This window comes from Capricornis sumatraensis, chromosome 11 (genome assembly GCF_032405125.1).
Source record: "Capricornis sumatraensis isolate serow.1 chromosome 11, serow.2, whole genome shotgun sequence".
Lineage (NCBI taxonomy): Eukaryota > Metazoa > Chordata > Mammalia > Artiodactyla > Bovidae > Capricornis > Capricornis sumatraensis.
In genome coordinates, this window is record NC_091079.1 from 11,042,859 (window position 1) to 11,067,747 (window position 24,889).

The window sequence follows — 24,889 nt, forward strand, 5'->3', positions numbered from 1 at the left end:
TTCACTAGACAATTTCCTTTTGTTATTTGGACATGTTTAAATAGCTGATTTAAAGTCTTTACTAAATAAGTCTAATAACTAGGTTTCCTTAGGAACAGTTTCTATTAACTGCTCTTTTCTCTGTATGTAGACCATATTTTTTTCTTTGCATATTTTTAATTGAAAAGTAGAAATATTAAATAATATAGTGTGGCAACTCTAGGAATCAGATTATTCTCCATCCATCAGTATTATGCTATTGTTGGCATTTGTTATTTTTATCATAGTGGTGGTTGTGGTTGTTTGTTTGCTTAGCCACTTTCCTGAACTAATTTTGTAAATTGTGCATTCTTTGTGATGTGTGACCACTGGAGTCTGCTCAGTTAGTTTAGTGGCGCTAATGATCAAATAATTAAGTGACTTTGATCTATAAGCATTCAAGCCTCTGTTGAGGTGCTGTGTGTGCATGTTGAAGAATCCCTTCAATGCTCAGGCAGGCAGCTTACCCATTCATCTATTGATGGACACCTAGGTTGCTTCCATACCTTAATATGGAAGCCTCTTCAGCCTTCTTTATTTGCATGTGCAGAGTTTCAGAATCGGTCAGGGCAATGAGCGTAGGGACTTTTCAGATGTTTCCTGAGTTTCCACAAATCCCTATGCACGTACATAGGTATAGATTTGAAAAAATACACTGAAGCTTTCTAATGCTTTCTATGGATATCTCTTCCCCCAGCTTTTCCTTTTAAATGTTTTGGTAATCTTCTCATTTGCCCCAGTTGTAATTGCTGTCTTGGGAAGCTGCAATGTTAAACAATTGCTATTGATTATTTTTAACAAATGTCAGGGGGAAAGGGCTGTTCTTACTGTGTACGCTGAGTAAGGTCAAGTAAAGACAAACACTGTGAGTAGAGGTTTCCAAGAAACAACTAAAATAGGTAAAATAATGTCAATAATGTCAGGTAAAATAATGACAACTCTCTAGAAATAGGGTTTTATTGACCTCTAAACTCATTCTCCTCCCTTCAATAACTGCTAGGTTGCACTCGTGATTATAGAGCTGTTGGTTTTCAAGCCTACTATTGTGTTGGAGAGGCATGTGAACAGGAAAAGTTTAAAATGCCACAAAGCTATTCTATTAACAGTCAGTGTCTTTCTTAAATAAAACCTATTAATTGTTGCAAGCCCTTGGTTAATTTCCAGAGTTCTGAAATATTGATTTTGATTGTTTATACTATGTTCTCATTGTTTTTATGAATAAGTACATTTTCTGAGCTTTTTTTACTTTACCATTCCTGCTGACATCATCAGTAATCTTCTTGCACCTTCCAGTTCAGACCAATAGCAAGCTTAATGCTGCTCAGTGACCTGAGTGAACAGCTCAGGAAGCAGAACCATGTAGATAAATGCTGGGCCTTTTCTAACTCACAAAATCATGAGAAATAATAAATTGCTTGTTTAAGCCACTTAGTTTTGCAGTGGCTTGTTACAAAGAAAAAATAATGAAAACACTTTTTCCCTCACTTTCTACTCAGGATTACAGTTACAGAGGTACCTGTCACATTTCATCATGAGACTACAATTCTTTGAAGGCCAACACAGCATTTAATCTATGTTTATATCACCCACAAAGCTTAAGTACAATACCAACAGGGAACTCTATAACCATTTGTTAAATAAGTGGTGTGAGCAATCCAGCAAATGAAGCAGCTATTCTGACATGATTCTTTAATACTTCATAAATAAAACTAAATATAATTATTTCAAAAAATTAAAATATAACTCAAAAATTAGAAATGTTTTATATTTAATGAAAGATTTCTTCTGACAAAAATAATAAAACAAAATAATATTAATAGTATCAATAATGTTTATAGTAAATATAGTTTTAAAATAATACATCGAAATAAATTTAGTTATATTTAGAGAAAATTTATTTTTTCTTAGCCTAAGTTTATAATGGATGAAAATCTTTATAATTACTATATTTATCTTTCCGGCTTTCAAGGCCAAGTATGATTTGCTTGCCAAGACTGTAATTTTTGAAGAAAAATATTTGCATTTAAAAAATAATAAGTTACAAAATGTATCAACTCTTAAAGACTACAAGCAATGTTTTTTGTTTATATCACACATGTACAGACACTTAATGTGAACAGAATAATTTTGCTGCATCCTGCCAAAGTTTCTGTTATGAATGAGGATTGGGTTACTGGGCTGTTACCAGAGAGATATAATGACAGTTTGCAATGTCTAAGATATCCATGCTTGAATATTTTTGAATGGAGTGTAATTTCCTATAAGAAATTCTATCCATTGCTTATTCAGTGATATGCCCATTAAGAAAAAGATTGTTGAGCCTTGCTTGCCAAAGTCATTCATAAGTATATTAGGCTAGAAATTCTCAATGGAATATTTTCTACCTTCCCTCCATTTTATACACATTGGATCTAGTTTAAAGTTGTAAATGAAAAATTCATCCACAGAAATTAATATTGATCTATTTTTAAAGAGCTCAAAATTTAGTGAAATGTAAGTATAGTTAATCTTTTGTTTTTACTTTTCTACTTTTTTTTTTCTACTTTTATTCATATAAATGAAAGTCACTTAAATATTCATAGACAGGTGCAGAGGTATACCAAATTAACAAAATGTTCAATCTGAAATCAATTTTTTAAAAATATGAGTAAGTAAAAGTCATAGAGAGGCAAAATAAAGTCATTCAAATTACCCAAAGATGCTCAAGAAACTTACTGCCTCTGAAGTCCTCTTTACACCGGCTCCTGAGAGTTCTAGATATAATCTGGATTGTCTCTGAAACCCTTTGTATTTTACATATTTTAGGCTCTTTTGAACTTGCAATTTATTAGATTGTTAAAAAAAACCCTCTAAAATTTAGTTTTCATCTGCTTTCTGATATTCTCTATGCATAGCAGCCTTCAGGTCAATCATAATCTTGGAGGAAATGCTATAAAACCGTAGGGGAAGTGGTGGAAGATCAGAAGTGGGACTCCTCATAATGACCAGCTATGGCAGAAGGCCATGTCCAGATCTGAGACTTTGACCTCAAAATTGACTTCATGAAGATATTTACATTACAATGCTTCCCTCTTGGTATTAAAATTAAGAGATTTTTATTCTTCTTTGTATCTTCTCTACTTTCTCAATTTTTGCAATGAGCATAAATTATATGAGTGACCATTGTTTTTCAAAGTACTATTTTCAGTTTAGGAAAAAATAATCCTAACCTTAAATGACCTATAAATTCACCTTATATTCTTCAAGGATAGAGATGAGGAAGAATTAACACTAACCTTGTTTTTGCTACTATGGGAGGTATTTTTGCTACTCTGGGAGGTAAAATATGAGTCATAAAATCTACAAATCCAATCCCAATTCATAGCTTTCATGATAAGTAAGTCACTGAGATATTAATAGAAGGTGAGAAACCTCAAATAAAAATTCACCTTTTCCAATACTTTCTCCATATGCTTTATATATATTTAATTACAAAGTACTAATAACCATATTTGTGGAGTTAGATAAAAAATTATCATCTTATTAATCATAAGGGACTTATAGGACTTTAAAAATGGATAATATTTGTCTAAATAGCATGATAGCTACATTTTCTAGGGAGCTTCCCAGGAAGTTCAGTTGTAAAGAATCTGCCTGGCAAAGCAGGAGACATAGGAAATGGGGCTTCAGTCCCTGAGTCAGGAAGATCCCTTGGAGGAAGAAATGTTTTCTTCCCACTCCAGTGTTCTTGTCTGGAACATCTCATGGACAGAGGAGCCTGGCAGGCTACAGTCCATAGGGTCACAAAGAATTGGACATGACTGAGCAACTGAGCACACACACACTACATTCCCTAGATCTTCCTTCCCACTTGACTAGTGAAAAATCCTCTCTTGTTCAGAATTTATTTAAAATCATTTAGTTCAGTCACTCAGTCATGTCCGACTCTTTGTGACCCCATGGACTGCAGCATGCCAGCCTTCCTTGTCCATCACCAACTCCCAGAGCTTACTCAAACTCATGTCCATTAAGTTGGCGATGCCATTCAGCCTTTTCATCCTCTGTCATCCCCTTCTCCTGCCTTCAATCTTTCCCAGCATCAGGGTCTTTTCCAGTGAGTCAGCTCTTCACATCAGGTGGTCAAAGAACTGGAGCTTCAGCTTCAGCATCAGTCCCCTTCCAATGAATATTCAGGAATGATTTCCTTTAGGATTGACTAATTTGATTTCTTTGCAGTCCAAGGGACTCTCAAGAATCTTCTCCAACACCACAGTTCAAAAGTATCAATTCTTCAGTGCTCAGTTTTCTTTATATAAGGTCCAACTCTCACATCCATACATGACTACTGGAAGAACCTTAGCTTTGACTAGACAGACCTTTGTCGGCAAAGTAATGTCTCTGCTTTTTAATATGCTGTTTATCTTTGTCATTTAAAATCATTAGAAAATAGAAATCAAATGATGATGTATAAGGCATTTGTATTACAGGAACAATATTGGCACAGGATGAAGCATTTAACCACTCTGTGTGTATACTGTTGTTTAGTAACTAAGCTGTGTCCAACTAATTGTGACCCCTGCACTGTAGCTCACCAAGCTCCTCTGTCCATGAAGTTCTCCAAGCAAGAAAGGTGGAGTAGGTTGCCATTTCCTTCTTCACGGGATCTCCCCGGACAAGGCTCCAACCCACATGTCCTGCACTGGCAGGCAAATTCTTTACCACTGAGTCATCTGGGAAGTCCCTGTGTGTGTGTATTTGTTATTATATATTCAATGGAATTCTTCACTCACTGTCTTTTGTATGTGCTGTGCTACGTAGCTTTAGTCATGTCAAATTCTTTGCAATCCTATGAACTGTAGCCTGCTAGGCTCCTCTGTCCATGGGCATTCTCCAGGTGAGAATACTGGAGTGGATTGCCATGCCCTCCTCCAGGGGATCTTCCCAACCCAGGGATCAAATGCTCATTTCTTTTGTCTCTTGCATTGACAGGTAGGTTCTTTACCACTAGCACCACCAGGGAAACCCTGTCTTTTGTATATATTATATGAACTCAGAGATACTGACATTCTCCCTAACTGTGAAGTTCTTTCACTGAGAAGCCAAAACACTTAATACTCTACTATGAGGGAGCTTTCTTTCTCTCTGGAAAATGCATTTTATAAACAGAAGCTCTGTTATCATTAAAACAGTCCCCCAGAAACCAGACACATTACTATTAATAACAAATCATCTAATAATTAATTCTCTCTTTGGAAAGCATGGACCCAGGATCCACAGGAATTGTTATGAAGCACAGAAGTTTAAATAAAGCAGGGACAAGGCAGGAGGAATAAATCCAGAGCAGGAAATACCCTAAGTTAGCCAGACCCAGATGAGATGCCCTGGGCAGCAAAAGTGTCTTGTGAAAGGAGTTTAGGAGGAAAGTTCCAAAAAGGAGTGAAACCAAAGAGTAGATGCGACCAAGATAAACCTTGACTATTTCCCTTACCTGTACTGTGAACTCACACACCTAAACTCCTACATGTCATCTCTACTTGGATATTAAAAGAATCTCTGATTAAATAACTGAAATGAACTGTTTGTTTTCTACCAAACACATCCCTTTATAAGGATTGCCCATCTCAGTAAAACACATGACCATGCACCCAGGGGCTCTAGGCAAACACCTAAAAATACCTGATTGTTGCCTTTCCCTTATACCCCCCATCCCATGCACGTCACTGGCAAGTGCTTCCACCGTGTAGTGGATCCTGACTCTGTCCACTTCTCTCCATCTCCACCTTCACTCCCCACTGCAAGCTGCCACCTCTCACCCTGGACTCCTGCTACACGTCTTGATTGCTCTCTCTCTTTTTCCTCCTGTGACGTATAGCCAGCACACAGTAGCTAGAATGAGCTTTTTAAGTGAAATCAGACCAGTTCCCTTCCTTCCTTATCACCTCCCCGCAGGGCCCCCTGGTTCCTAGAATAAAATGCACATCACTGATCATAGCTCACAAAGTCTAATGCTCTGATCCTAGCCTTCCTCTGACACATTGCCTCCTATTCCAGTGTCTGGATGGCAGCTACACTCCAGTGATAGTGATCTGAATTTTGTTCCTGAACACACCATTTTCATCGAGGTCTTGGGCCTTTGTACTTCCTGATTCTTTCCTAGGATGGTTGTTCCCAGGAGTCATCCCAAAGATGCTTCTCCTCACTATTCAGATCTCAGCTCTAATGTCCCTACTCTGAAAGGTCTATATAATATAAGACTTAACCTTTGTTTTATTTTCTTCATAGGCTTATAACAATCCAACTTTTTTTTTAAGAAATATTAGTTTACATATGTATTGCCTGTCTCCACCCAGTGTTATTTTCATGACAACTGGGGCTCTGCCAGACTTGTTGCTCTAAATCAAGAAACTAGACCAGCCCCTAGCATATAGGAAGCATTCATAAAAATATGTCCATTTCTCCCAAATCATCCCACCCTCTCCCTCTCCCACAGAGTCCAGTTAAAATAAGTAAATTTATATTCTAAAAAATGTGTTTATTTCCATTCATGGAAAATCCATGATGATGCCTATGACCGGTCTTGGCAGGTGCCAAACATTTTATTCAGTATGAAGTCTGTGTTACTCTGCACAATGCCTTAAAAGCCAAGGCCTTCTAAGACTGGGCTGTGTCATATTCATCATGAAAAAGAGTGCAAGAAGAAACAAACCTTATGCAATCCTAAAGCAGGTTAATAAAAACATTTGACACAAAACAATTCCCGGAAAAAACACAATCAGTATTCTTACTTTTGAAAAGACGTTTAACATCTCTATAGACTATAACAAAATAAAATATCTGCTTCAAGAAGATTTCTCAGAAAGTGTCCACGAGCAGAAGTCTCCTTGTCCTCAGAAATATTTCAATTATAAGAAACCACACATGAGGGCTTCCCTGGTGGCTCAATGGTGAAGAATCGCCTGCCAATGCAGGAGACACGGGTTCAATCCCTAATCCAGCAAGATCCCACAGGCCACAGAGAAACTAAGCCTACTGTGCCTGCACTTTAGAGCCTGGAAACCGCAATTACTGAGCCCATTTTCCATGCTGCAATTACTGAAGCCTGCACGCCCCAGAGCCCAAGCCCCACAAGCGAAGCCTCCACAATAAGAAGCCTGTGCACCAACTAGAGAGTAGCCCTCACTCACTCGCTGCAGCTAGGGAAAGTCCATGCAGCAACAAAGACCCAGCACAGCCAAAAATAAGTAAACACAATTATTTTAAATTTTTTTTTAAAGAAATCACAATGACAATTTCCTGTAGTCCTCCACTTGTAAAGCTGAAAGGGACCTGAACAGTGATTTAGAGCAACCATCTCACTCGACAAATGAGAAATTAAAGCCACAGAAGTGAAATAACGACCTCTATTAAATAACAGAAGTCAGGATGGGACTTGAACTCGGGACTCCTAATTCCAAGGTCAGATTTTTCCAGTATATCAAGTTGCTTGCATCCTCTAGGCTAAAGTTTCCCTCATCGTTACTGACCCGACTTAAAAGTAATGTTTGAGGACTATAAGGGAGAAAAAATTATTTTTTTGAGTATTGGGTGGGGGCAGGGTCAGTGTAAATAAATGTAAAATATTAATGTCAAGAAATGAGTAATTAATTAATATGTTTACCATCATACTATAATATTAATAACAACAATAAATCATATTTTGGGCTCTGAGCAAGGATTCATCATGACAGTTGCACATCCTAGGTGACCAGTAGTCCTGAGGGGTAGATTATTACAGCTCCTTCTTCTAATGATATTTTGAGCACATATCAGGAAGTATCACAAACCACACAGTAATATCTTTAAAATAGTGTCTGTTGGGTTTTAGCAAGACATGCATGCTACAGAAGATGATAACCAATCAGGAATATTCTCTCTGTGTTCCTTAGAGACCGTTTATTAGAAAAATATAAGATTTCTCACCAAGCATTTCCTTTAAAATGAGTACAATTTGGGGAAATACTGAAAAATGTGAGAACAGTGTATATACTAAAAACCATGTAATGTGAAGAAAAGCATGAAATATTCTGATATCCTCCATTGTTTATCCTACTGGTGAGAAGTAATATGTTGGGATTTTAATACCTTAGGAAAAAGATTACTAAAATGGTTACCAAACTAAAAAGACATGGAATTCCCTGAGGTGTAAATTAACGATCCTTAATGTGACCATTTCAAGAGATTATGGAAAGAAAGAGAACCCTGAGCACTGACCCTCCATTAATGCTTCCCTGGCCCAAGAGTCAATGGAAGCTTCCATTCCAATCATCCCTTGAGCTGTGGAATCCGTGACTAACAGAGCTGTACATAAAGTTACTTTAGGGAAGGAGAGGCATCTGGTCTCTCAGGGACAGGAGGATGTCAACTGAACAAGTAATGGGTGGTCCTGGAAGTCCAGTTCATGAGACACCAATAAGCACTGTTTGATGAGGATAAAGTGCTTTTCCATACTCCCTTCCAGATGGAGAGCACTGCAAGCATGCAAAAATCAGGTAAAATCATTAAATTTAAAAAATAACTCATTCTAGGGAGTTCCCTGGAGGTCCAGTGGGTAAGATGTCACCTTCCAGTACAGGGGGTGTGGGTTTGATCCCTGGTTGGGGAGCTAAGATCCACATGCCTCATGGCCAAAGAACCAAAAAGAAAAAAAAAAAAGAGGAAGCACTATTGTAACAGATTCAATAAACAATGACTTTAAAAATGGTCCACATCAAAAAAATCTTTAAAAATGCTAAATAATGCACTATTGTAAAGTACATGGAAGTATTTATTGACAAAGTCGTTTTATGGACAGATGGAACTAGGGAATAGATCTTAATTTTTCTCACTATACCCTGGTGGTTTCTGTCAAGAAAAATAAAGACCATAATGAAACTTACAAATTTCTTTAAATATTAGAAAAGTAAGTAACTGGCAATTTCATTGTACAGGTTTGATTTGATATATTTGGTCAGTATTCCTAAAAGAATCTCAGTTTGTCATGTGGCAAGTAATATCTCTATTTCATGTATAGGAAAATAAAGGACAAAAGCAAACTACAGAATAAGAGAAGATGAGAAAGAAAAACCCATGACTACCAGTTTCTTTTTTGCTCTTTCACCTAACTAAATAACAAGGAGTGTAAGGCAATGATTCCAGGGGCAATTCTACTAGCTCATAGCACAAGCCTCGAAGCAAAGCCCGTTTTTAAAAAGTCTATTTTGGTAGAGCTGAAGTTAGTTTTCCAGATCATATTTAGTAAGACCAACTTTTATTGTTTTTTTTTTTTTTTTTTTGCTTTAAAAATGAAATGGCTAAATGGAAAAAAGTCTATTTTTAAATATCAAGAACTGGCTTCCAAATTAATTCTTCCATTCTAAATAGGCGTGAGGCAGGGTTTATGAAGAACTTCCGTATTTACAAGTATCAGTGGAGCCTTTGACTTGCTGAATATCTTCCAGGAAGAGAAATCTGATACAAGTTACATTTCCTGAGAGTGAAGTGAGAGATGCTTGGAGTTTATAGTAAGTCATTTCTTGTCCAGCTGACATCCACCATCACCTGTCACGTTACAAGCAATTTGGCTCATGGGGCTGAGGGTTTGTCTGAAATGCTTTCTCCCCAAGCTGGGGGATGATGCTTGAGTTCCAGAGCCACAGAGACTCTGAAATCTTAGCCTTTTTGTGTTTGCTGAGGGGATTCAGGCAGATAGGTTGTTAATGGGAAAACAAAGCTTGGGTGGCTCTCTAATATTATGGCTGTTACAGTTAGCACTTGTTCTTCGTGACATTGTAAATGACTTCCCCTTGAAAACAAGCCCTCCTTTTAGATGACATTCAGATAACAAAAACAGGATGGACCAGAGAACCTACCTTTCAGAAAGTGTTTTTTAAGTGTCTCCCACCCCCCAAAATATAGAACAAATCCCGTGTCAAACCCAACAACCCCCTCAAAAGATCCTCTGAATTGTGAAGTGTCCTGAGTCTGGAGGTTTGGGTTCTGCTTTCGAATCAGCCTGGGAGCCCCAGGTCATTACCAAAGCTCTGATTCTCCCAGTGGTGTATACTTAGCTTTTTCTAGAATAGAACACTATTGTTTCCCTTTCACTGTTTTGCAGAAACGTCTTTGTTGAGGTATAATTGATTTCTCTTCAGAGTCTGGACATCTTTCACCTTTCCCTTCCTTTTTTTATATGAGTGAAGTTCAAATCCCTTAGCCTGACCCAGAAGGCCTTTCAGAACAGCACCTCAGGCAACCTTCAGCCTCCTTCACCCCCAGTCTCCCTGCAATGTTTACTAACCATGTGGGATTTCTCACCAGTATGCAAATTACGTTGACCTCTAAATCCACCACAACACCTCCTCCACCTATCACCTGGTAAATTTGTGCTTATCCTCAAGCTTCTACTTTTCATATCCCCTGTGAAGCTTTTCCTGGTTCCCGAAGGCTTCTCTGGTTCTTCCAACATCTGCTATACTTAATATCTAAAGACTGTTACAATTCTATAATTCCCAGACAGAAATAACCAGGACTTTTATTCTTAAATCCTTGGTGCTTGGCATATAGTGAGTATTCAGTATTATTTGGGAACTGAGTGAAATACTTCATTAGAATTTCTTCTTTCATTGGCATCAAATGTGAACTTGGAAATAATGGGGACCATATCATGGAATACTTTAGCTACATAGCTCTACATAGCTACATACATAGCTACCTACATAGTTCTCTTAAGCAAAAGGAATTTCATATTCTTATCATGGATAAATGGGAAGAGAGCTATTGTCTGTGAAAATATTAGAGAGGATTGCCTAGTATCCATATCAATGGGCTTTTGAGCTCCACAGAGTTGGTTGCCAAGAGTTAGTTGAATTATCTTTGTTTCAGCGCTTTCACTCCTGTGGCCTGAGTTCAGTCCCTGGTCCAGGAACTAAGATCCCACAAGCCTCGCCACACAGCTGAACAAAATTTCACTGTGAAGCTCTGTATGCAAGCAGCACCTCCTTGGGATCCACAGGACAGCTAAGGGTCACAGAGCCCATGCCACTGTCCTCCAAAGCACACACAAGCCCCATTTAGCCACAGACTGCTGAGCAACTTTGGCTTTGAAGGCTGATAATAAGCAGTCATGAGTGGAGGTTGACTGGGTCCTAGGGAGAAGCCTTTTCATGGAGGGGACCAGAGCAAAGGCAGAGGTGACAACCACTTAGAAGGAGATTAGGATACAGGAACAGAAGCACCCTAAGTGATATAAGCCAGACCCACAAGGACAAGTGCTGTAGGATTCCACAACCCTAGAGGAGTCAAGAGACAGAAAGTAGAATGATGGCTGTCAGGGGCTAGGGGGAGAATGATGAGGAGTTATTGTTTTATGGGGATGGTGTCAGTTTGGGAAGGTGAAAAAATTCTGGAAGTGGCAGCGGTGATGACTGCACAACAACATGAAGTTACTTAATGCCACTGAACTGTACACTGAAAAATGGTTAAAATTGTAACTGTGATGTTATAAGAAAGCAATAAATCACACACACACAAAGAACAGAGACACACTTCCTTCTGAACATGAGTGCACATGCAACACTCATGGAGATCCCAGAAATAACAAGCACAGGCTTTAAGAGGGAGCTGAGGTTCTGCAGTTGTGTGGGTAAAAAGTAGGACTCCTAACAATATAGGCACTGATCTTACTATGACATGATTTGAACCCACACAGTAATGAGTCTTGGGAATATTTAGATTATCTGAGCCAGAGTGAGAGCTCAGCATTATATAAAAAGTATTTTAGAAGTATACTGGATCACAAAAAAAGGAGACTTGCTTGTGAACATCAGTGAGGGCAGTGTAGAAGGTCAACTTTCTAGAATGTGTAGGATTTCATTGTGCAGAAATGGTGTACAACTGTGACAGAGAGAAATGAATCCACAAAGGCAGGTCTGAGCCACACTTAGGTCTCTGGCATTGGATGCAGGACAGTGGTCACCAGTGACTTGGAAAGAAACATTTCCACAGTATTCAGGAGTCCTAGTCATATCTGAATGGGTTACGGGGTGTGTGAGGAGGTGAAAGTGGTCAGTTACATTCTTCCTTTGGGCAGTTTGGGAGGGATAGGGACTGTCAAGGGAACATGTTTCTAGAACAAGGAAGAATTAAATATGTATTTGTAGATTAAAAGGACAGGATTCTGTGAAGAGGGTATCAAAAACAAGAGCAAAGGAGAGCATGTATGGATCAAGGTCTTAAAGCAGGTTGACTAGGAGAAGATTAGGAGCACAAGTGAAGGGGGTTAACCTTGGAAACTGGAGGTTCCCCTTGGAAGAGGACAGCTGAAGCAGAAAAATTCCAAGGTGGAAAGCCCAAATTGAGATGGTTCAATTAGGAGAAATAATTGTTGACACAACATCTGGTCAATTCAGTCTCATAGTCAACCAACCAGATGTTAATTCTACATGGCATGATCACGTGTGTCCACATAAGTTAAAAGTTTCACTGAACCTGTGATTGCTTCCAAATTACACAGCCAGTGTGAGAGAAGTTATTAAAGTCAATTATTTGAATATATTGCTTTTTCATTTAAAATGATAAAACCTTTAACCTAATCTGGAAAATGTATTTTAGGAAATGTTAAGTGCTAATTAAACCAAGGCATGGACAAGGTATTACCATACTGGTGTGAGTCACATAAAACAACACAAGAAGCTTTATGACTTCCATGCTTATTTTCTGATTAGCCTTTATGGTTAAGTTGAAAGAATGGAGTGATAATAAATTAATGACTTATTAGTTGACACAATGATTTTTCTTGAATTGACATAGATTTCAAAGTTTATCACTGAAATCATAATTGTATCTTCCTATCTGATTCTGTGTCTGAGAATGAGGATTAGACTGTCCAGTGCTATTTCATGAAACAGGAAGTCCTGTCAATCAAAAATAAATCTAAAGCTATTCTCAAGCACTAGTAAAACAAAACATCATATATTACTACAATCAGTGCTCTGGTTAACTCATAAATTTAAGGTCATGCTTAAATTTGGGTTTATAGCCATTGTAAAATCAGTACATTTGCCACCACTAAAGATTAATAGCGAATTAATCTTCATAGCATTTTTATGGGGCAAATAAGATTAAAGATGACCCAAGGATGTGCCTCCATGCTTTCTTTCCTTTATATTCTGGAAACCTGCAGTGCACATTCCACAGATACATATATATAACCCACACCCAGGCAAAGTCTCTTTGCTGTTGTCCCTTATAAGATTTAATTCATAGGATAAAAAGACAGGTGAAGTAAAAAATGTAATATATAATCCAACCATACAAGTACATTTAATTAATGACTGTCAAAGTGGCCCAAGTAATTACCAAAATAGGACACCTTAATTTTATTACTGTGTGCTAATATCTGCATTATTATGACTCCTAAGTAGTAGATTTAACTGGTACTTCACTATTCTCAAGATAAGTGGCATAAGGATATTTAAGATAATTTACATGTAATTATCTATAATTGAAAAGAAGATAAACTCTAGAGATCTGCTGTATAACATTATACCTCTAGTCAGCAATGACATATTGTTCACTAAACATTCATTAATATAGTAGATGGGTCCCTGGTGGCTCAGATGGTAAAGAATCTACCTGCAATGCAGGAGACCTGGGTTCAATCCCTGGGTGGAGAAGATCCCCTGGAGAAGGGAATGGCTACCCACTCCAGCATTCTTGCCTGAAGAATTCCACAGAGAAGCCTGGTGGGCTACAGTCCAAGGGGTTGTAAAGAGTTGGACATGACTGAGTCACTAACACTTTCTTTCACTTCTTTCAAGATGGTAGATATGGTAAATGATGTGTCCAAAATAAAATAAAACAAAATAAATTAGATATGAATGTTGTAGAATCTATATGTGCTTGCCAGACTCCTCTGTCCTTAGGATTCTCCAGGCAAGAATACTGGAGTAGGTTGCCACACTCTCCTCCATGGAAAGGTTGCCCTTCCCAACTCAGGTAGAATCTATATAGATATGATCAATTTTTACCTTCAAATATTGAATTATATAAAATTATATAAAAGTCAATTATATAATTACATAAAACCTGAAGGAGGAAAATCCTTACTTAAATTGATGATAATATTAAATGTTTCTGTTAAGTGGACATACAAAACTGATATTTCACATTATATTATATTTTAGAAGTGTTGGAAGAGGTCATTGACAGTATTTGCCCACCAGATGACCTGTGAGCTGGTCCCGGGCAACCAGAGGGACCACCAGAGGCAACCCTCTCCCCTGTCCTTGGAATGTACTTTTCTGCCTGCCGTTTCCATAGTAGAAGTTCTTTCAAGGGTGCAGCCTTGAGAGAGTAATGTGTAGCTGAGACCATCTGGACAGTGTACATGACTGACCCCCATGAAGGCTCTACATAAACTGTGATTCTGGCCAGTGGCTGTAGAGATCTACTGCTCTTGCAGCATGCAAGAAAAGCCTCACATGTAAGTTGCCTTGCTCAGTAAACCTGCAGACTGCCCGTCTGGGTTGCTCTGCCCTTTTTTGCAGTCTCTGTTTGCCCACTGTGTACAGGAGCCAATTTCAGATTTCATCTGGGTAATATCTGTGGTTGTGAACCAATAAGTAACCATCTCAACATAAGCTGTTAATGGAATGTACTAATACCCCTTAGCAGATGACACCACACTTATGGCAGAAAGTGAAGAGGAACTAAAAAGCCTCTTGATGAAAGTGAAAGAGGAGAGTGAAAAAGTTGCCTTAAAGCTCAACATTCAGAAAAATAAGATCATGGCATCTGGTCCCATCACTTCATGGGAAATAGATGGAGATACAGTGGAAACAGTGTCAGACTTTATTTTGGGGGGGCTGCAAAATCACTGCAGATGGTGACTGCAGCCATGAAATTAAAAGATGTTTACTCCTTGGAAGGAAAGTTATGACCAACCTAGATAGCATATTCAAAAGCAGAGATATTACTTTGCCAACAAAGTTCTGTCTAGTCAAGGCTATGGTTTTTCCAGTGGTCATGTATGGATGTGAAAGTTGGACTGTGAAGAAAGCTGAGTGCCAAAGAATTGATGCTTTGGAACTGTGGTGTTGGAGAAGACTCTTGGGAGTCCCTTGGACTGCAAGGAGATCCAACCAGTCCATTCTAAAGGAGATCAGTCCTGGGTGTTCTTTGGAAGGACTGATGCTAAAGCTGAAACTCCAAAACTTTGGCCACCTCATGCGAAGAGTTGACTCATTGGAAAAGACTCTAATACTGGGAGGGACTAGGGGCAGGAGGAGAAGGAGATGACAGAGGATGAGATGGCTGGATGGCATCACCGACTCGATGGACATGAGTTTGGGTGAACTCTGGGTTTGGTGATGGACAGGGAGGCCTGGCATGCTGCAATTCATGGGGTCGCAAAGAGTTGGACACAGTGAGCGACTGAACTGAACTTAACTGAATATCCCTTAATTTTCTAGAAAAAGATAAGAAGCTCTTGTGACAGAGAAGCAAATATTTCCATGCATTCTTAAAATCTGTATAATATTCTTAAAATTATTTTCTATCTAATATATAAGATTTGACTAAATTGCATTTAAAAGAATGAAATAATGCCATTTACAGTAACATGAATGGACCTAGTGATTATCATACTAAATGAAGCAAGTCAGAAAAAGAAAGACAAATACCATACAATATCACTTATATGTAGAATCTAAAATATGACACAAATGAATTTATCTATGAAACAGAAAAAATAGGCTCACAGACATAGAGAACAGACTCTTGCTTCCTGAGGGGGAGAGGAAATAGAGGAGGGATGTATTGGGCATTTGGGATTAATAGATATAAACTATAATATATAGAATGGATAAGCAGCAAAGTCCTGCTAGATAGCACAGGAAACTGCATTTAATATTCCATGATGACTCATAAAGGAAAACAATGTGGAAAAGAATTTAGTAATATATATGTATTACTGAATCATTTTGTTTTATAGCAGAAACTAACCCAATATTGTAAATCAACTATACTTCAATAAAAGAAATTATAAAAAATAAAATAAAATTTGGATAAGTTGTACGATTTTTAAAAATTTATTAATTGTAAACCTATCAGCTTTTTCCTTTGTCTTAAGAATGTATGATTTAATGACTCGCTGTACATTTCTGGTGTGCCAATCTATAGCTTAGGAAATACAGTGACAGAAAAATTATAATAGAGAAGAACAAATCTGACTCTATATTGGATCTGTTTCTTTTACTTTAACCTTTGTTAAAGGTCCTAATGCTTTTGCTGTAAGTTAACATATTTTTTAAAAAATGTTACCTATAGCCTGAAATATACACAATAGCCCACTTTCATGACTCTAACCTTTAAAGGTATAGTGCTTTTCCATTCATACAGAGATAAAGAAGTTGCAGAACAGAGAATAACATTTGCCTTGTTGAGGGTTTATAGGAACACTATGAAACCAGACCTATGGATGCTGCAAGAACAAAGGATTCCAACACCAAGAAGTTTGCAACAACCAGCAACACTCCCTCCCCTTTCAGTAGAAAAGAAGCTTGAACTCCACCTCAGGTAAGATGGTTCTTTGGGACAGTAGTCCACCGTCTTCTCTCACCTCATTGGCTTGCTGTGCAGCAAGTAGTACGAGCTTGGACTAGTTAACAGACTTATGTGCAGCTGTCAATCTCATGTAAACTGCTGGACAGCTTATTGCTAAGTCACATTTCATTACATGGGAAACTTCCTATATAGAATGCCCCAAATGAAATCCAAGGAATGCATAAATATTCATTTTCTATAGTTTAATGAAATGATGCAGTAATCCTCCCAAAATTTTCAGCAATGAGAAGCTTCAGTATCTGAATGTAATTTTGAGATTTAGAATTTAACTGGTTTTGAGAACTTGGAGAGGTCCCAAAGAGTAATAAAAATTAAACATGGTTGGAAAACTGGCTCTTATGAGGGAAGGAATGAAGATACTGAAAATCAGTCTGGGTGTGATGCTTAAGGAAGCATAGCTTTTACAAGAGGAGTTGTGGGCTTTGAGTCCAGCAGCCTATGCTCAAATGAGAGAACACAGCTCAGTTTCTTCTCAGGTCAAGGCAAGAACAAAGTGTAGCTTTTCTTTGCATTGTGTAGCTTTCCAGCAGGCTCTGGGAAGGCAAGATTACACCTGCATCCTTCTCCAGGGCAATCCCAGAGCCTAAGGAAGTGCTCAGGCCACTGTAAGCTAGTAAATGTTAAATGAAAGGATGAGCTCTGGACTAGACTGGATTCATTTCAGTGACTTATTAAATGCTCCCTCTTATTTCAACCCTTAGCAAAAAAGAAAATTTCAGGAACTCCTAAAATACTTTTTATAGTAAGCTACAACTTTTATTTATAATTGTTACAAGTTTTGAGTTAAAACACAGAACTTAATAACAAAAAAATCTAATGTCACTGAAGAAATTGGGTGATATCTGCATATCAAATGCAAACAGATGGGTAAAAAATGATGGAAAATAATTATAAGTATAGAGAAAGATCTGTAAAAACAAGCTTAGATTTCTACTAGAAAAATCAATCTTATGGATTTTTTGGCTCAATTAACATTTACTGAATGAATAAACATGTGAAAAATAAACAAGGAGGCAATGAATGAGTAAGTGGTGGGTCTTAACTGGCCTCTTTAGTTAGAAAAACAGAGGAAACAACCTTCTGGTACACTGTAGTGTTATTTAATATAATACAATAATAAAAGTCTGAGCATAATGTGAAGGTTTGTGTAGAAAAGATATACCCATAGTGTAAATCACTCAATACTAGCAAAGACTGGGGGCTGATGATGCTCTGCAATACACATAACAGTTTTCCCATATTTAGGAATATTTCCAAGGGAACTGTTAAGGCTTAAGATGCCAGAACAATTTAAAAAAAAAACAACAACTGAAAATCTTCTTTAAAACTCTGTACATTTTCTATGTATATAGTGTGGGGTTTCCTAGTTGCTGAAGATTATTATGTATTACAAAACACAAATGAGAAGACCTTCCTCCAGCTCATTTTTTCCATGTAAAGCTGTGAAATTAAATAGACCTTTACTTCCAGAATGCAACCACCAGTTTAATGAAAGGGACAGAGAGACAACTCCTCTTCACTGGAGATGTATTTGTTTGTAACAAAAGCAAAGAGGACCATATCAATTATTCCAACTGTTTCTAGCTACACTATCCAAGTTCATAAAATCTTACTAATCCGTGCTGATTATTTTTTCACACATAGCCTCATTTCCCCCCCCTCTTGGGCACTGTTTCAGTAGCAAAAGCCACCAACTCACATGAACCATCCTAAGTTAGAGACGCTACAGACCTGAGACATATGTGAACCCTCCCTTCCCCCCTCTTTTTGCTAATGGGCCGTAACACTCCAACACACTGAACTCAACAGGGCCTCAGAATCCTTTTCGACACATTATTCTGGACAGACACCAAACCTGAGAGAGAAGGCTGTTAACCATCCTTGAGTTCAATAATAAATCAGGAAATTCACTTTTTCTGTTACATCTTAAATTTATGTATTCAACTACTGAGACATTTTTATTTAAAAACATGCTTATATACAAGCAACTAATGAACGAATCGTATTAAACCAAATAAATAAGGTGCTTCATACCATATGCATGTTTTATGAAATTTTCTCTCAAAACTTCACCACTTTCCCTGATAATTGCCAAAACACAATTTAAAGATAATCAGAGCATGATCATCTGGAATATTGCTCTTAATGTGTATAGAAATCATTATTTCTTCTACATAACCAGAGATATGTAACTTGTAGATTAAAAAAAAAAAAAAGTGGGAATTTCCTCCAGAAAGATGATTCTAGAAAACTAGGTAGCAAGCCCCAAATACTTATCATTTCCTATCTGAAGGAATACTGAAGATGGACATGAATTGAAAAGAAAACCAAACAGTTCATCAGATGTTCCTGCACCTGTGCGACCTTTCTGGGGACAATGTTTACCTGAAAGACCCTTGCAAGAGCTGCCTTTGGGTCCCCAGGTTAAGCCAGGCTAAAAGCACAAAGTGTCCATTGGGTAGTGACCAACAGTTCATAAGATATCTCCCCTCCTAAACCTGGAAGATGTCAGAACAATAAAAAATACAAGCTCAGGCATAGAAAAAGTCCCAATTTCCATGTGAATTAGCATCTGCCTTTTCACATGCTGATTCTGCAAGACAGCTCATTTACAAATATATAAATAGCTGCAACTTTACTCCAGTCTCATTGAAAAATCAAGATGGCATCATGTGAGGGAAGCATCCTAACATCTTTGGCTCACAGAGCAAAATGTAAGTGGAGATGAGCCAAGCTACTTGACACTCACTAGTCAGCTTAACCAGATCCCCTCCAGTTTCCTGCAGTGGAGGGACCAGAGTTCTCCTGTGCAGAGCTGGAGAATTAACTTACATTGATTGCCCAGCAGTTTCACAGTGCTTTAGAGCCCAAAATCAAAAAATAAATTTCAAGTCATACATAGTATTTATTACCACACATACTCAAAAGAGAATGGCACTGTCTAAATGCGGCAACAATTTTCCAATGTAGCTACTTCAAATTGTCACTCCTATACTTTGGCCACCTGGCCAGAATTAGAGGGGTTTAAATCATCAGGAGAAGGTGAGAGAGAACATGTATTTTAATTTTTGGAAAAGGATTTATTGCCTTTCTTAAATTCATTAATTAAATTTATGTTTAAGAAACATCTAAAGCAATATATATGAAATACAAGAGACACAAATGGACTCTTCTTTACTGCATATGAATACCCAAACAGGGAGCTGTCACGCCCTGAGGGTTTAATGTGTGCGTGTGAAGCCACTTTCAGGCTTGAGACACCCACAAGAGCACTGGTCTGTACAGTGACATCTGCTGAAGTTCTCCAGCAGACAATCACCATTACATCCCCTGATATCAAATTACCCTCTTCCTTAGCCCTCTGATTTCTTACCAATTAATGAGCAGTTTACTTTTAAGGAACCATATCATTAAACTAAAAGTATCTAAAGGATCACAAAATAGAAAATTTAAAATAAAATTTTCTCAAGGAGTTAGGAACCTGGTTAACACGATACTTCTGAGGATGGGCAATGAGTTAATTAATGCTATTTCTCTTTGAGAATTTCAAAGCTGAGATTCTCAACAACTCTACCTCGTAACTCAAATATTAGAATATTCATCAGGAAGTGGATGCGTCCATGTGTGTTTTCATACAAAAACATCTGTGTTGCATATTAAACCAAGCAGAATTTTATGCTTTACTCATTGCAGTGTAGTCATACACTGGAATGTTCATCTTGGACCCAAAGGCTGAATATCAAAACCATATATTTTCTATCTGCCTTCTTGATGACTCAGGCTTTCTGATTTACTGTTGATCCATCCTCCAGTTACCTATAGTCAACCATATGGTGAATTATTGCCTTGTATAATTGCTGACCAATTGGCAATATTCAAATGGAAAGTGATTCTTTTTAGTCTCATTTATCAGAAGTATAATAAAGATAACTAACAATAAAAAAGCCTTAGGTAAATCCATTTTGAAAAAAGTATCAAGATAAAAACAAAAGAAAAAGTTTTTTATCCTATTGTTTATACAATATATACAATGAATAAGGGGTAAATTCTTTTAATTTATCATAGAGCTTATCTCTATGCATGAAGCATGTGGAAACAAATATAATATCAGTCTTTTGTCTCTGAGTCTACGTTGGTCTTATGTTTCAAATTCACATTTTAAAATCTATTTTTGGTTAGTCTACTTAAACATAAATAATATTTCTTCAAAAATATATTTAATTACTATTTTATAATAATCATGCCTCTATCTATACATGTAAATTAACACCACAGAACAAGATCAGTTTGCAAAGATTATTAAAAACCACAGTATAAAAATATCACATTTACTGCAGCATTCAAATGATTGTGATACTGTCAAGATAACTTTTTATTTTTAAACAAGCTATTTGGAATCTCTTTAGAGAGTAATTTATATGGTATTAAAAAACATAAAGAAAAATTATTATTTTACTTACATGGTGTCTCTAATAAGAAGTGAACTTCCCAATTTGAAACAGGTTTTATCACCTTCACAAAACACATGTCTCAGAGAAAATCGCTCTGCTAGGTCAAAACCTGTGAAGTGTGACAAATGATTTAATCCAGCAGTTTTATTAAACATAGTCAACTGACGGAGATACTGATTTTTAAATAGGATTCTTTTGTAGTCATTATCTGCAGATTGATTATTTCAGGTTAAATCGTAAATTTCTTGATTTCCATTTCCTCTCTTTAGGATATAGGAAGACAAAATATATTTCGAAAGATTCAAGTATTAATTTTCTTTGATCTAGTAATGATTCTAAATAAATAATCAGAGTAGGTTATTGTACCAGCTCTGATAGCTAAAGACAGAAAACTAGTTAAATAAAAAGCACTATACCCATCCAACTGAAATCTAAGCAGCCTTTTTAAAAATATTATGCTTTAGAAAAAAATATGTTGGTGTGGGAAATGTGTGGATTTCACATGCAGTATATAGATTGTGACTACGTGTGCATGAGTCAGAGTGGAGGGAGGGTGGAGGGAGAAAACGGAGGATTAAAGGGAAAAAGAAAGAGAAAGAAGGGTAGGAATGTTCCAAAATGAGAGCCATCGGCATCTTCTTTCCCATACGTTTTCTTTATTTCACATTTTCTACAATAGATACGACTTTTATAATTTCAAATAACTTTTGTTCTCCAAGAGGTTGAGTTGTTGGTCATCAGGTTAAACAATGTAGAATTCTGTTCTCAGAAAATTTTGTATATCATCTGCCTGCTTTGCTCTTAATTTTATTGATATTGGTCTTATCATCTTAAATTACAATGTCAAGGAGTCACCTACAATACACAACATGTTTGGTTATAATTTTACACAAAAATGCTTCCTTGTGAAAGATTATCATGCTTACCTGAAACTTCAGGTTTATCTCTGTTGTCTTGTGTAAACTGGCGTCCCTCTGTTCTCAGTATAGGACATTGCTTTTCTATTTAAAAAAAAAATTGAGAATTTTCAGTACATCGCCTATTGTTTTTCTTTGAATAAATGTGAATCATTTAATACAATCAGAAATCTAAGATAAAATGGAAAGAAATTAAATCCTTTTATTAAATTTCTTTTAAACGAGGATAAGAGTATTACCCACTTAATTGCGTGTTCATGAGAATTACATGTGGTTATATATATGAAGAGGAGAAGGCAATGGCACCCCACTCTAGTACTCTTGCCTGGAAAATCCCATGGACAGAGGAGCCTGGTGGGCTGCAGTCCATGGGGTCGCTAAGAGTCGGACACGACTGAGCGACTTCACTTTCACTTTTACTTTCATGCGTTGGAGAAGGAAATGGCAACCCACTCCAGTGTTCTTGCCTGGGGAATCCCAGGGATGGCGGCCTGGTGGGCTGCCGTCTATGGTGTCGCACAGAGTCGGACACGACTGAAGCGACTTAGCAGCAGCAGCAGCAGCATATACATGAAGTGTCTGGAATACAGACAATGCTTGTTAGTCTTAGCTATTGTTAGAATTTTATTGCTCTAATATTATAATTGCTACAATGTACTTGACAGTAGGAAATTAGCTAGTTTTAATATTGTTAAATTTTCATATTCAAAGTATATTCTAATATTAGAACAAGTGAACTACTACTATTTTAACACAACTTCTATTCAGGTTTTGGTATTAGTGATATTAAACTTTAGAGCAGAAGGAGACTGTAATGAACTAAATGTGTCCCTTTCCAAATTCCTACACTGAGGTCTTAAACCCCAGTGTGATGGTATTTGGAGGTGGAGCCTTTAGGACGTGATTAAGTTTGGATGAGGTAATAGGGGTGCAGCCCTCATGACAGGATTCATATCCTTTACAAAAACTGGAGAAATAGGAGTTCTTTCTCTCCACCTTGTGAGGAATTCAGGAAGAGGGTTCTCACAAGAACTTAGCCAGGTTGGCACACTGATCTCAGACTTAGTCTCCAGAACCATGTTAAATAAATGTCTGTAGGTTAAGCTCCAAACACTATGGTATTTTTGTTAAAGCAGCCTGAAATAAATTATTAAAATAAAACTAAATAGCAAAAGCAGACTCTGCTATACTAAAGTGGTCTATAATGAAAAATAAATGAGATAAAAATCATTGCTGCTGCTGCTGCTGCTGCTAAGTAGCTTCAGTCATGTCCAACTCTGTGCAACCCCATAGACGGCAGCCCACCAGGCTCCTCCATCCCTGGGATTCTCCAGGCAAGAACACTGGAGTGGGTTGCCATTTCCTTCTCCAATGCATGAAGGTGAAAAGTGAAAGTTAAGTTGTTCAGTTGTGTCTGACTCTTCGTGACCCCATGGACTGCAGCCTACCAGGCTCCTCCCTCCATCCATGGGATTTTCCAGGCAGGAGAACTGGAGCGGGTTGCCATTGCCTTCTCCAAAAAATCATTGAGAAAATACTAATTATGTGTTGAGGCAATTAATGATGTTCAAAGGAATGATCAAGTTTGCTTTCACTCACAGTGGATTCATTGCATCCCTATATACTAATATAATACTATACATGTATGCACTAATTTCTTATTATCTGGGGTATATTTAAATTTAATTCAGACTACAGTAACTGCAAAAGTGAGTTAAAGTGACTGTAAAGAAAGCTGATCGCCAAAGAATTGATGCTTTTGAACTATGGTGTTGGAGAAAACTCTTGGACTGCAAGTTGATCAAACCAGTCAATCCTAAAGGAAGTCATTTCTGAATATTCATTGGAAGGACTGATGTTGAAGCTGAAAATCCAATACTTTTCGCCATCTGATACAAAGAACTGACTCACTGAAAAAGACCCCTATGCTGGGAAAGATTGAGGGCAGGAGGAGACGGGGACAACAGAGGATGAAAATGGTTGGATGGCATCACCGACTCAATGGACATGAGTTTGAGTAAGCTCCAGGAGTTGGTGATGGACAGGGAGGCCTGGTCTGCTGCAGTCCATGGTCCATGAGATCGTAAAGAATTGGACATGACTGAGTGACTGAACTGACTGACAGCAACTGCAGTCACAATGTTAAAAGATGCTTGCTCCTTGGAAGAAAAGCTATGAGAAACCTAGACAGTTTAGTAAAAAGCAGAGACATCACTTTGTCGACAGAGGTCTATATAGTCAAAGCTATGGTTTTTCCAGTAGTCATGTATGGATGTGAGATTTGGACTGTAAAGAAGGATGAACACCAAAGAACTGATGCTTTCGAACTGTGGTGCTAGAGAAGACTCTTGAGAGTCCCTTGGGCAGCAAGATCAAACCAGTCAGTTCTAAAGGAAATCAACCCTGAATATTCATTAGGACTGATACTGAAACTGAAGCTCCAGTACTTTGACCATATGATGTGAAGAGTAGACTCATTGGAAAAGACCCTGATGCTGGGAAAGATTGAAGGCAGGAGGAGAAGGGGATGATGGAGGATGAGACGGTTGGATGGCAACATCAAGACAATGAACATGAGTCTGAGCAAACTGTGGGAGATAGTGAAGGACAGGAATGCTTGGTGTGCTGCAGTTCGAATCAGACATGACTTAGTAACTGAACAACAAGATTCTAGGAAATTAATAGCTATTTCAGGCATAATTCCAGCCAGTTTTTATAAAAAGCCAACTGTATAACTAGAAAATTCTTAACCTAAATTGATGAAATATTTTGTCATCTTACAATCACAACCTTATTTTTCCAAAAATTCATGTTTTCTGAAATTCACGTTTGGGTTTAATGACCTCAAAGTTTTTATGATGCTGAGATGAACTGCGGAAAATC

At 37.5% G+C, this 24,889-nt stretch overlaps 1 protein-coding gene across 1 annotated transcript in view; it reads right to left on the reverse strand.

Moving 5' to 3' along the window:
* The window catches only part of COL19A1 (collagen type XIX alpha 1 chain), a 431,222-nt gene extending 408,957 nt beyond the window's left edge, over positions 1–22,265 (reverse strand). The window contains exons 1-3 of the mRNA XM_068984053.1: positions 22,250–22,265; positions 22,016–22,090; positions 21,099–21,198 (exon numbers count right to left, since the gene is read on the reverse strand). Of these exons, the coding sequence (XP_068840154.1) occupies positions 21,099–21,198; positions 22,016–22,090; positions 22,250–22,265 (191 nt within the window). The remainder of the gene's footprint in view (positions 1–21,098; positions 21,199–22,015; positions 22,091–22,249) is intronic.
* Between the last annotated feature and the right edge of the window lie 2,624 nt (positions 22,266–24,889).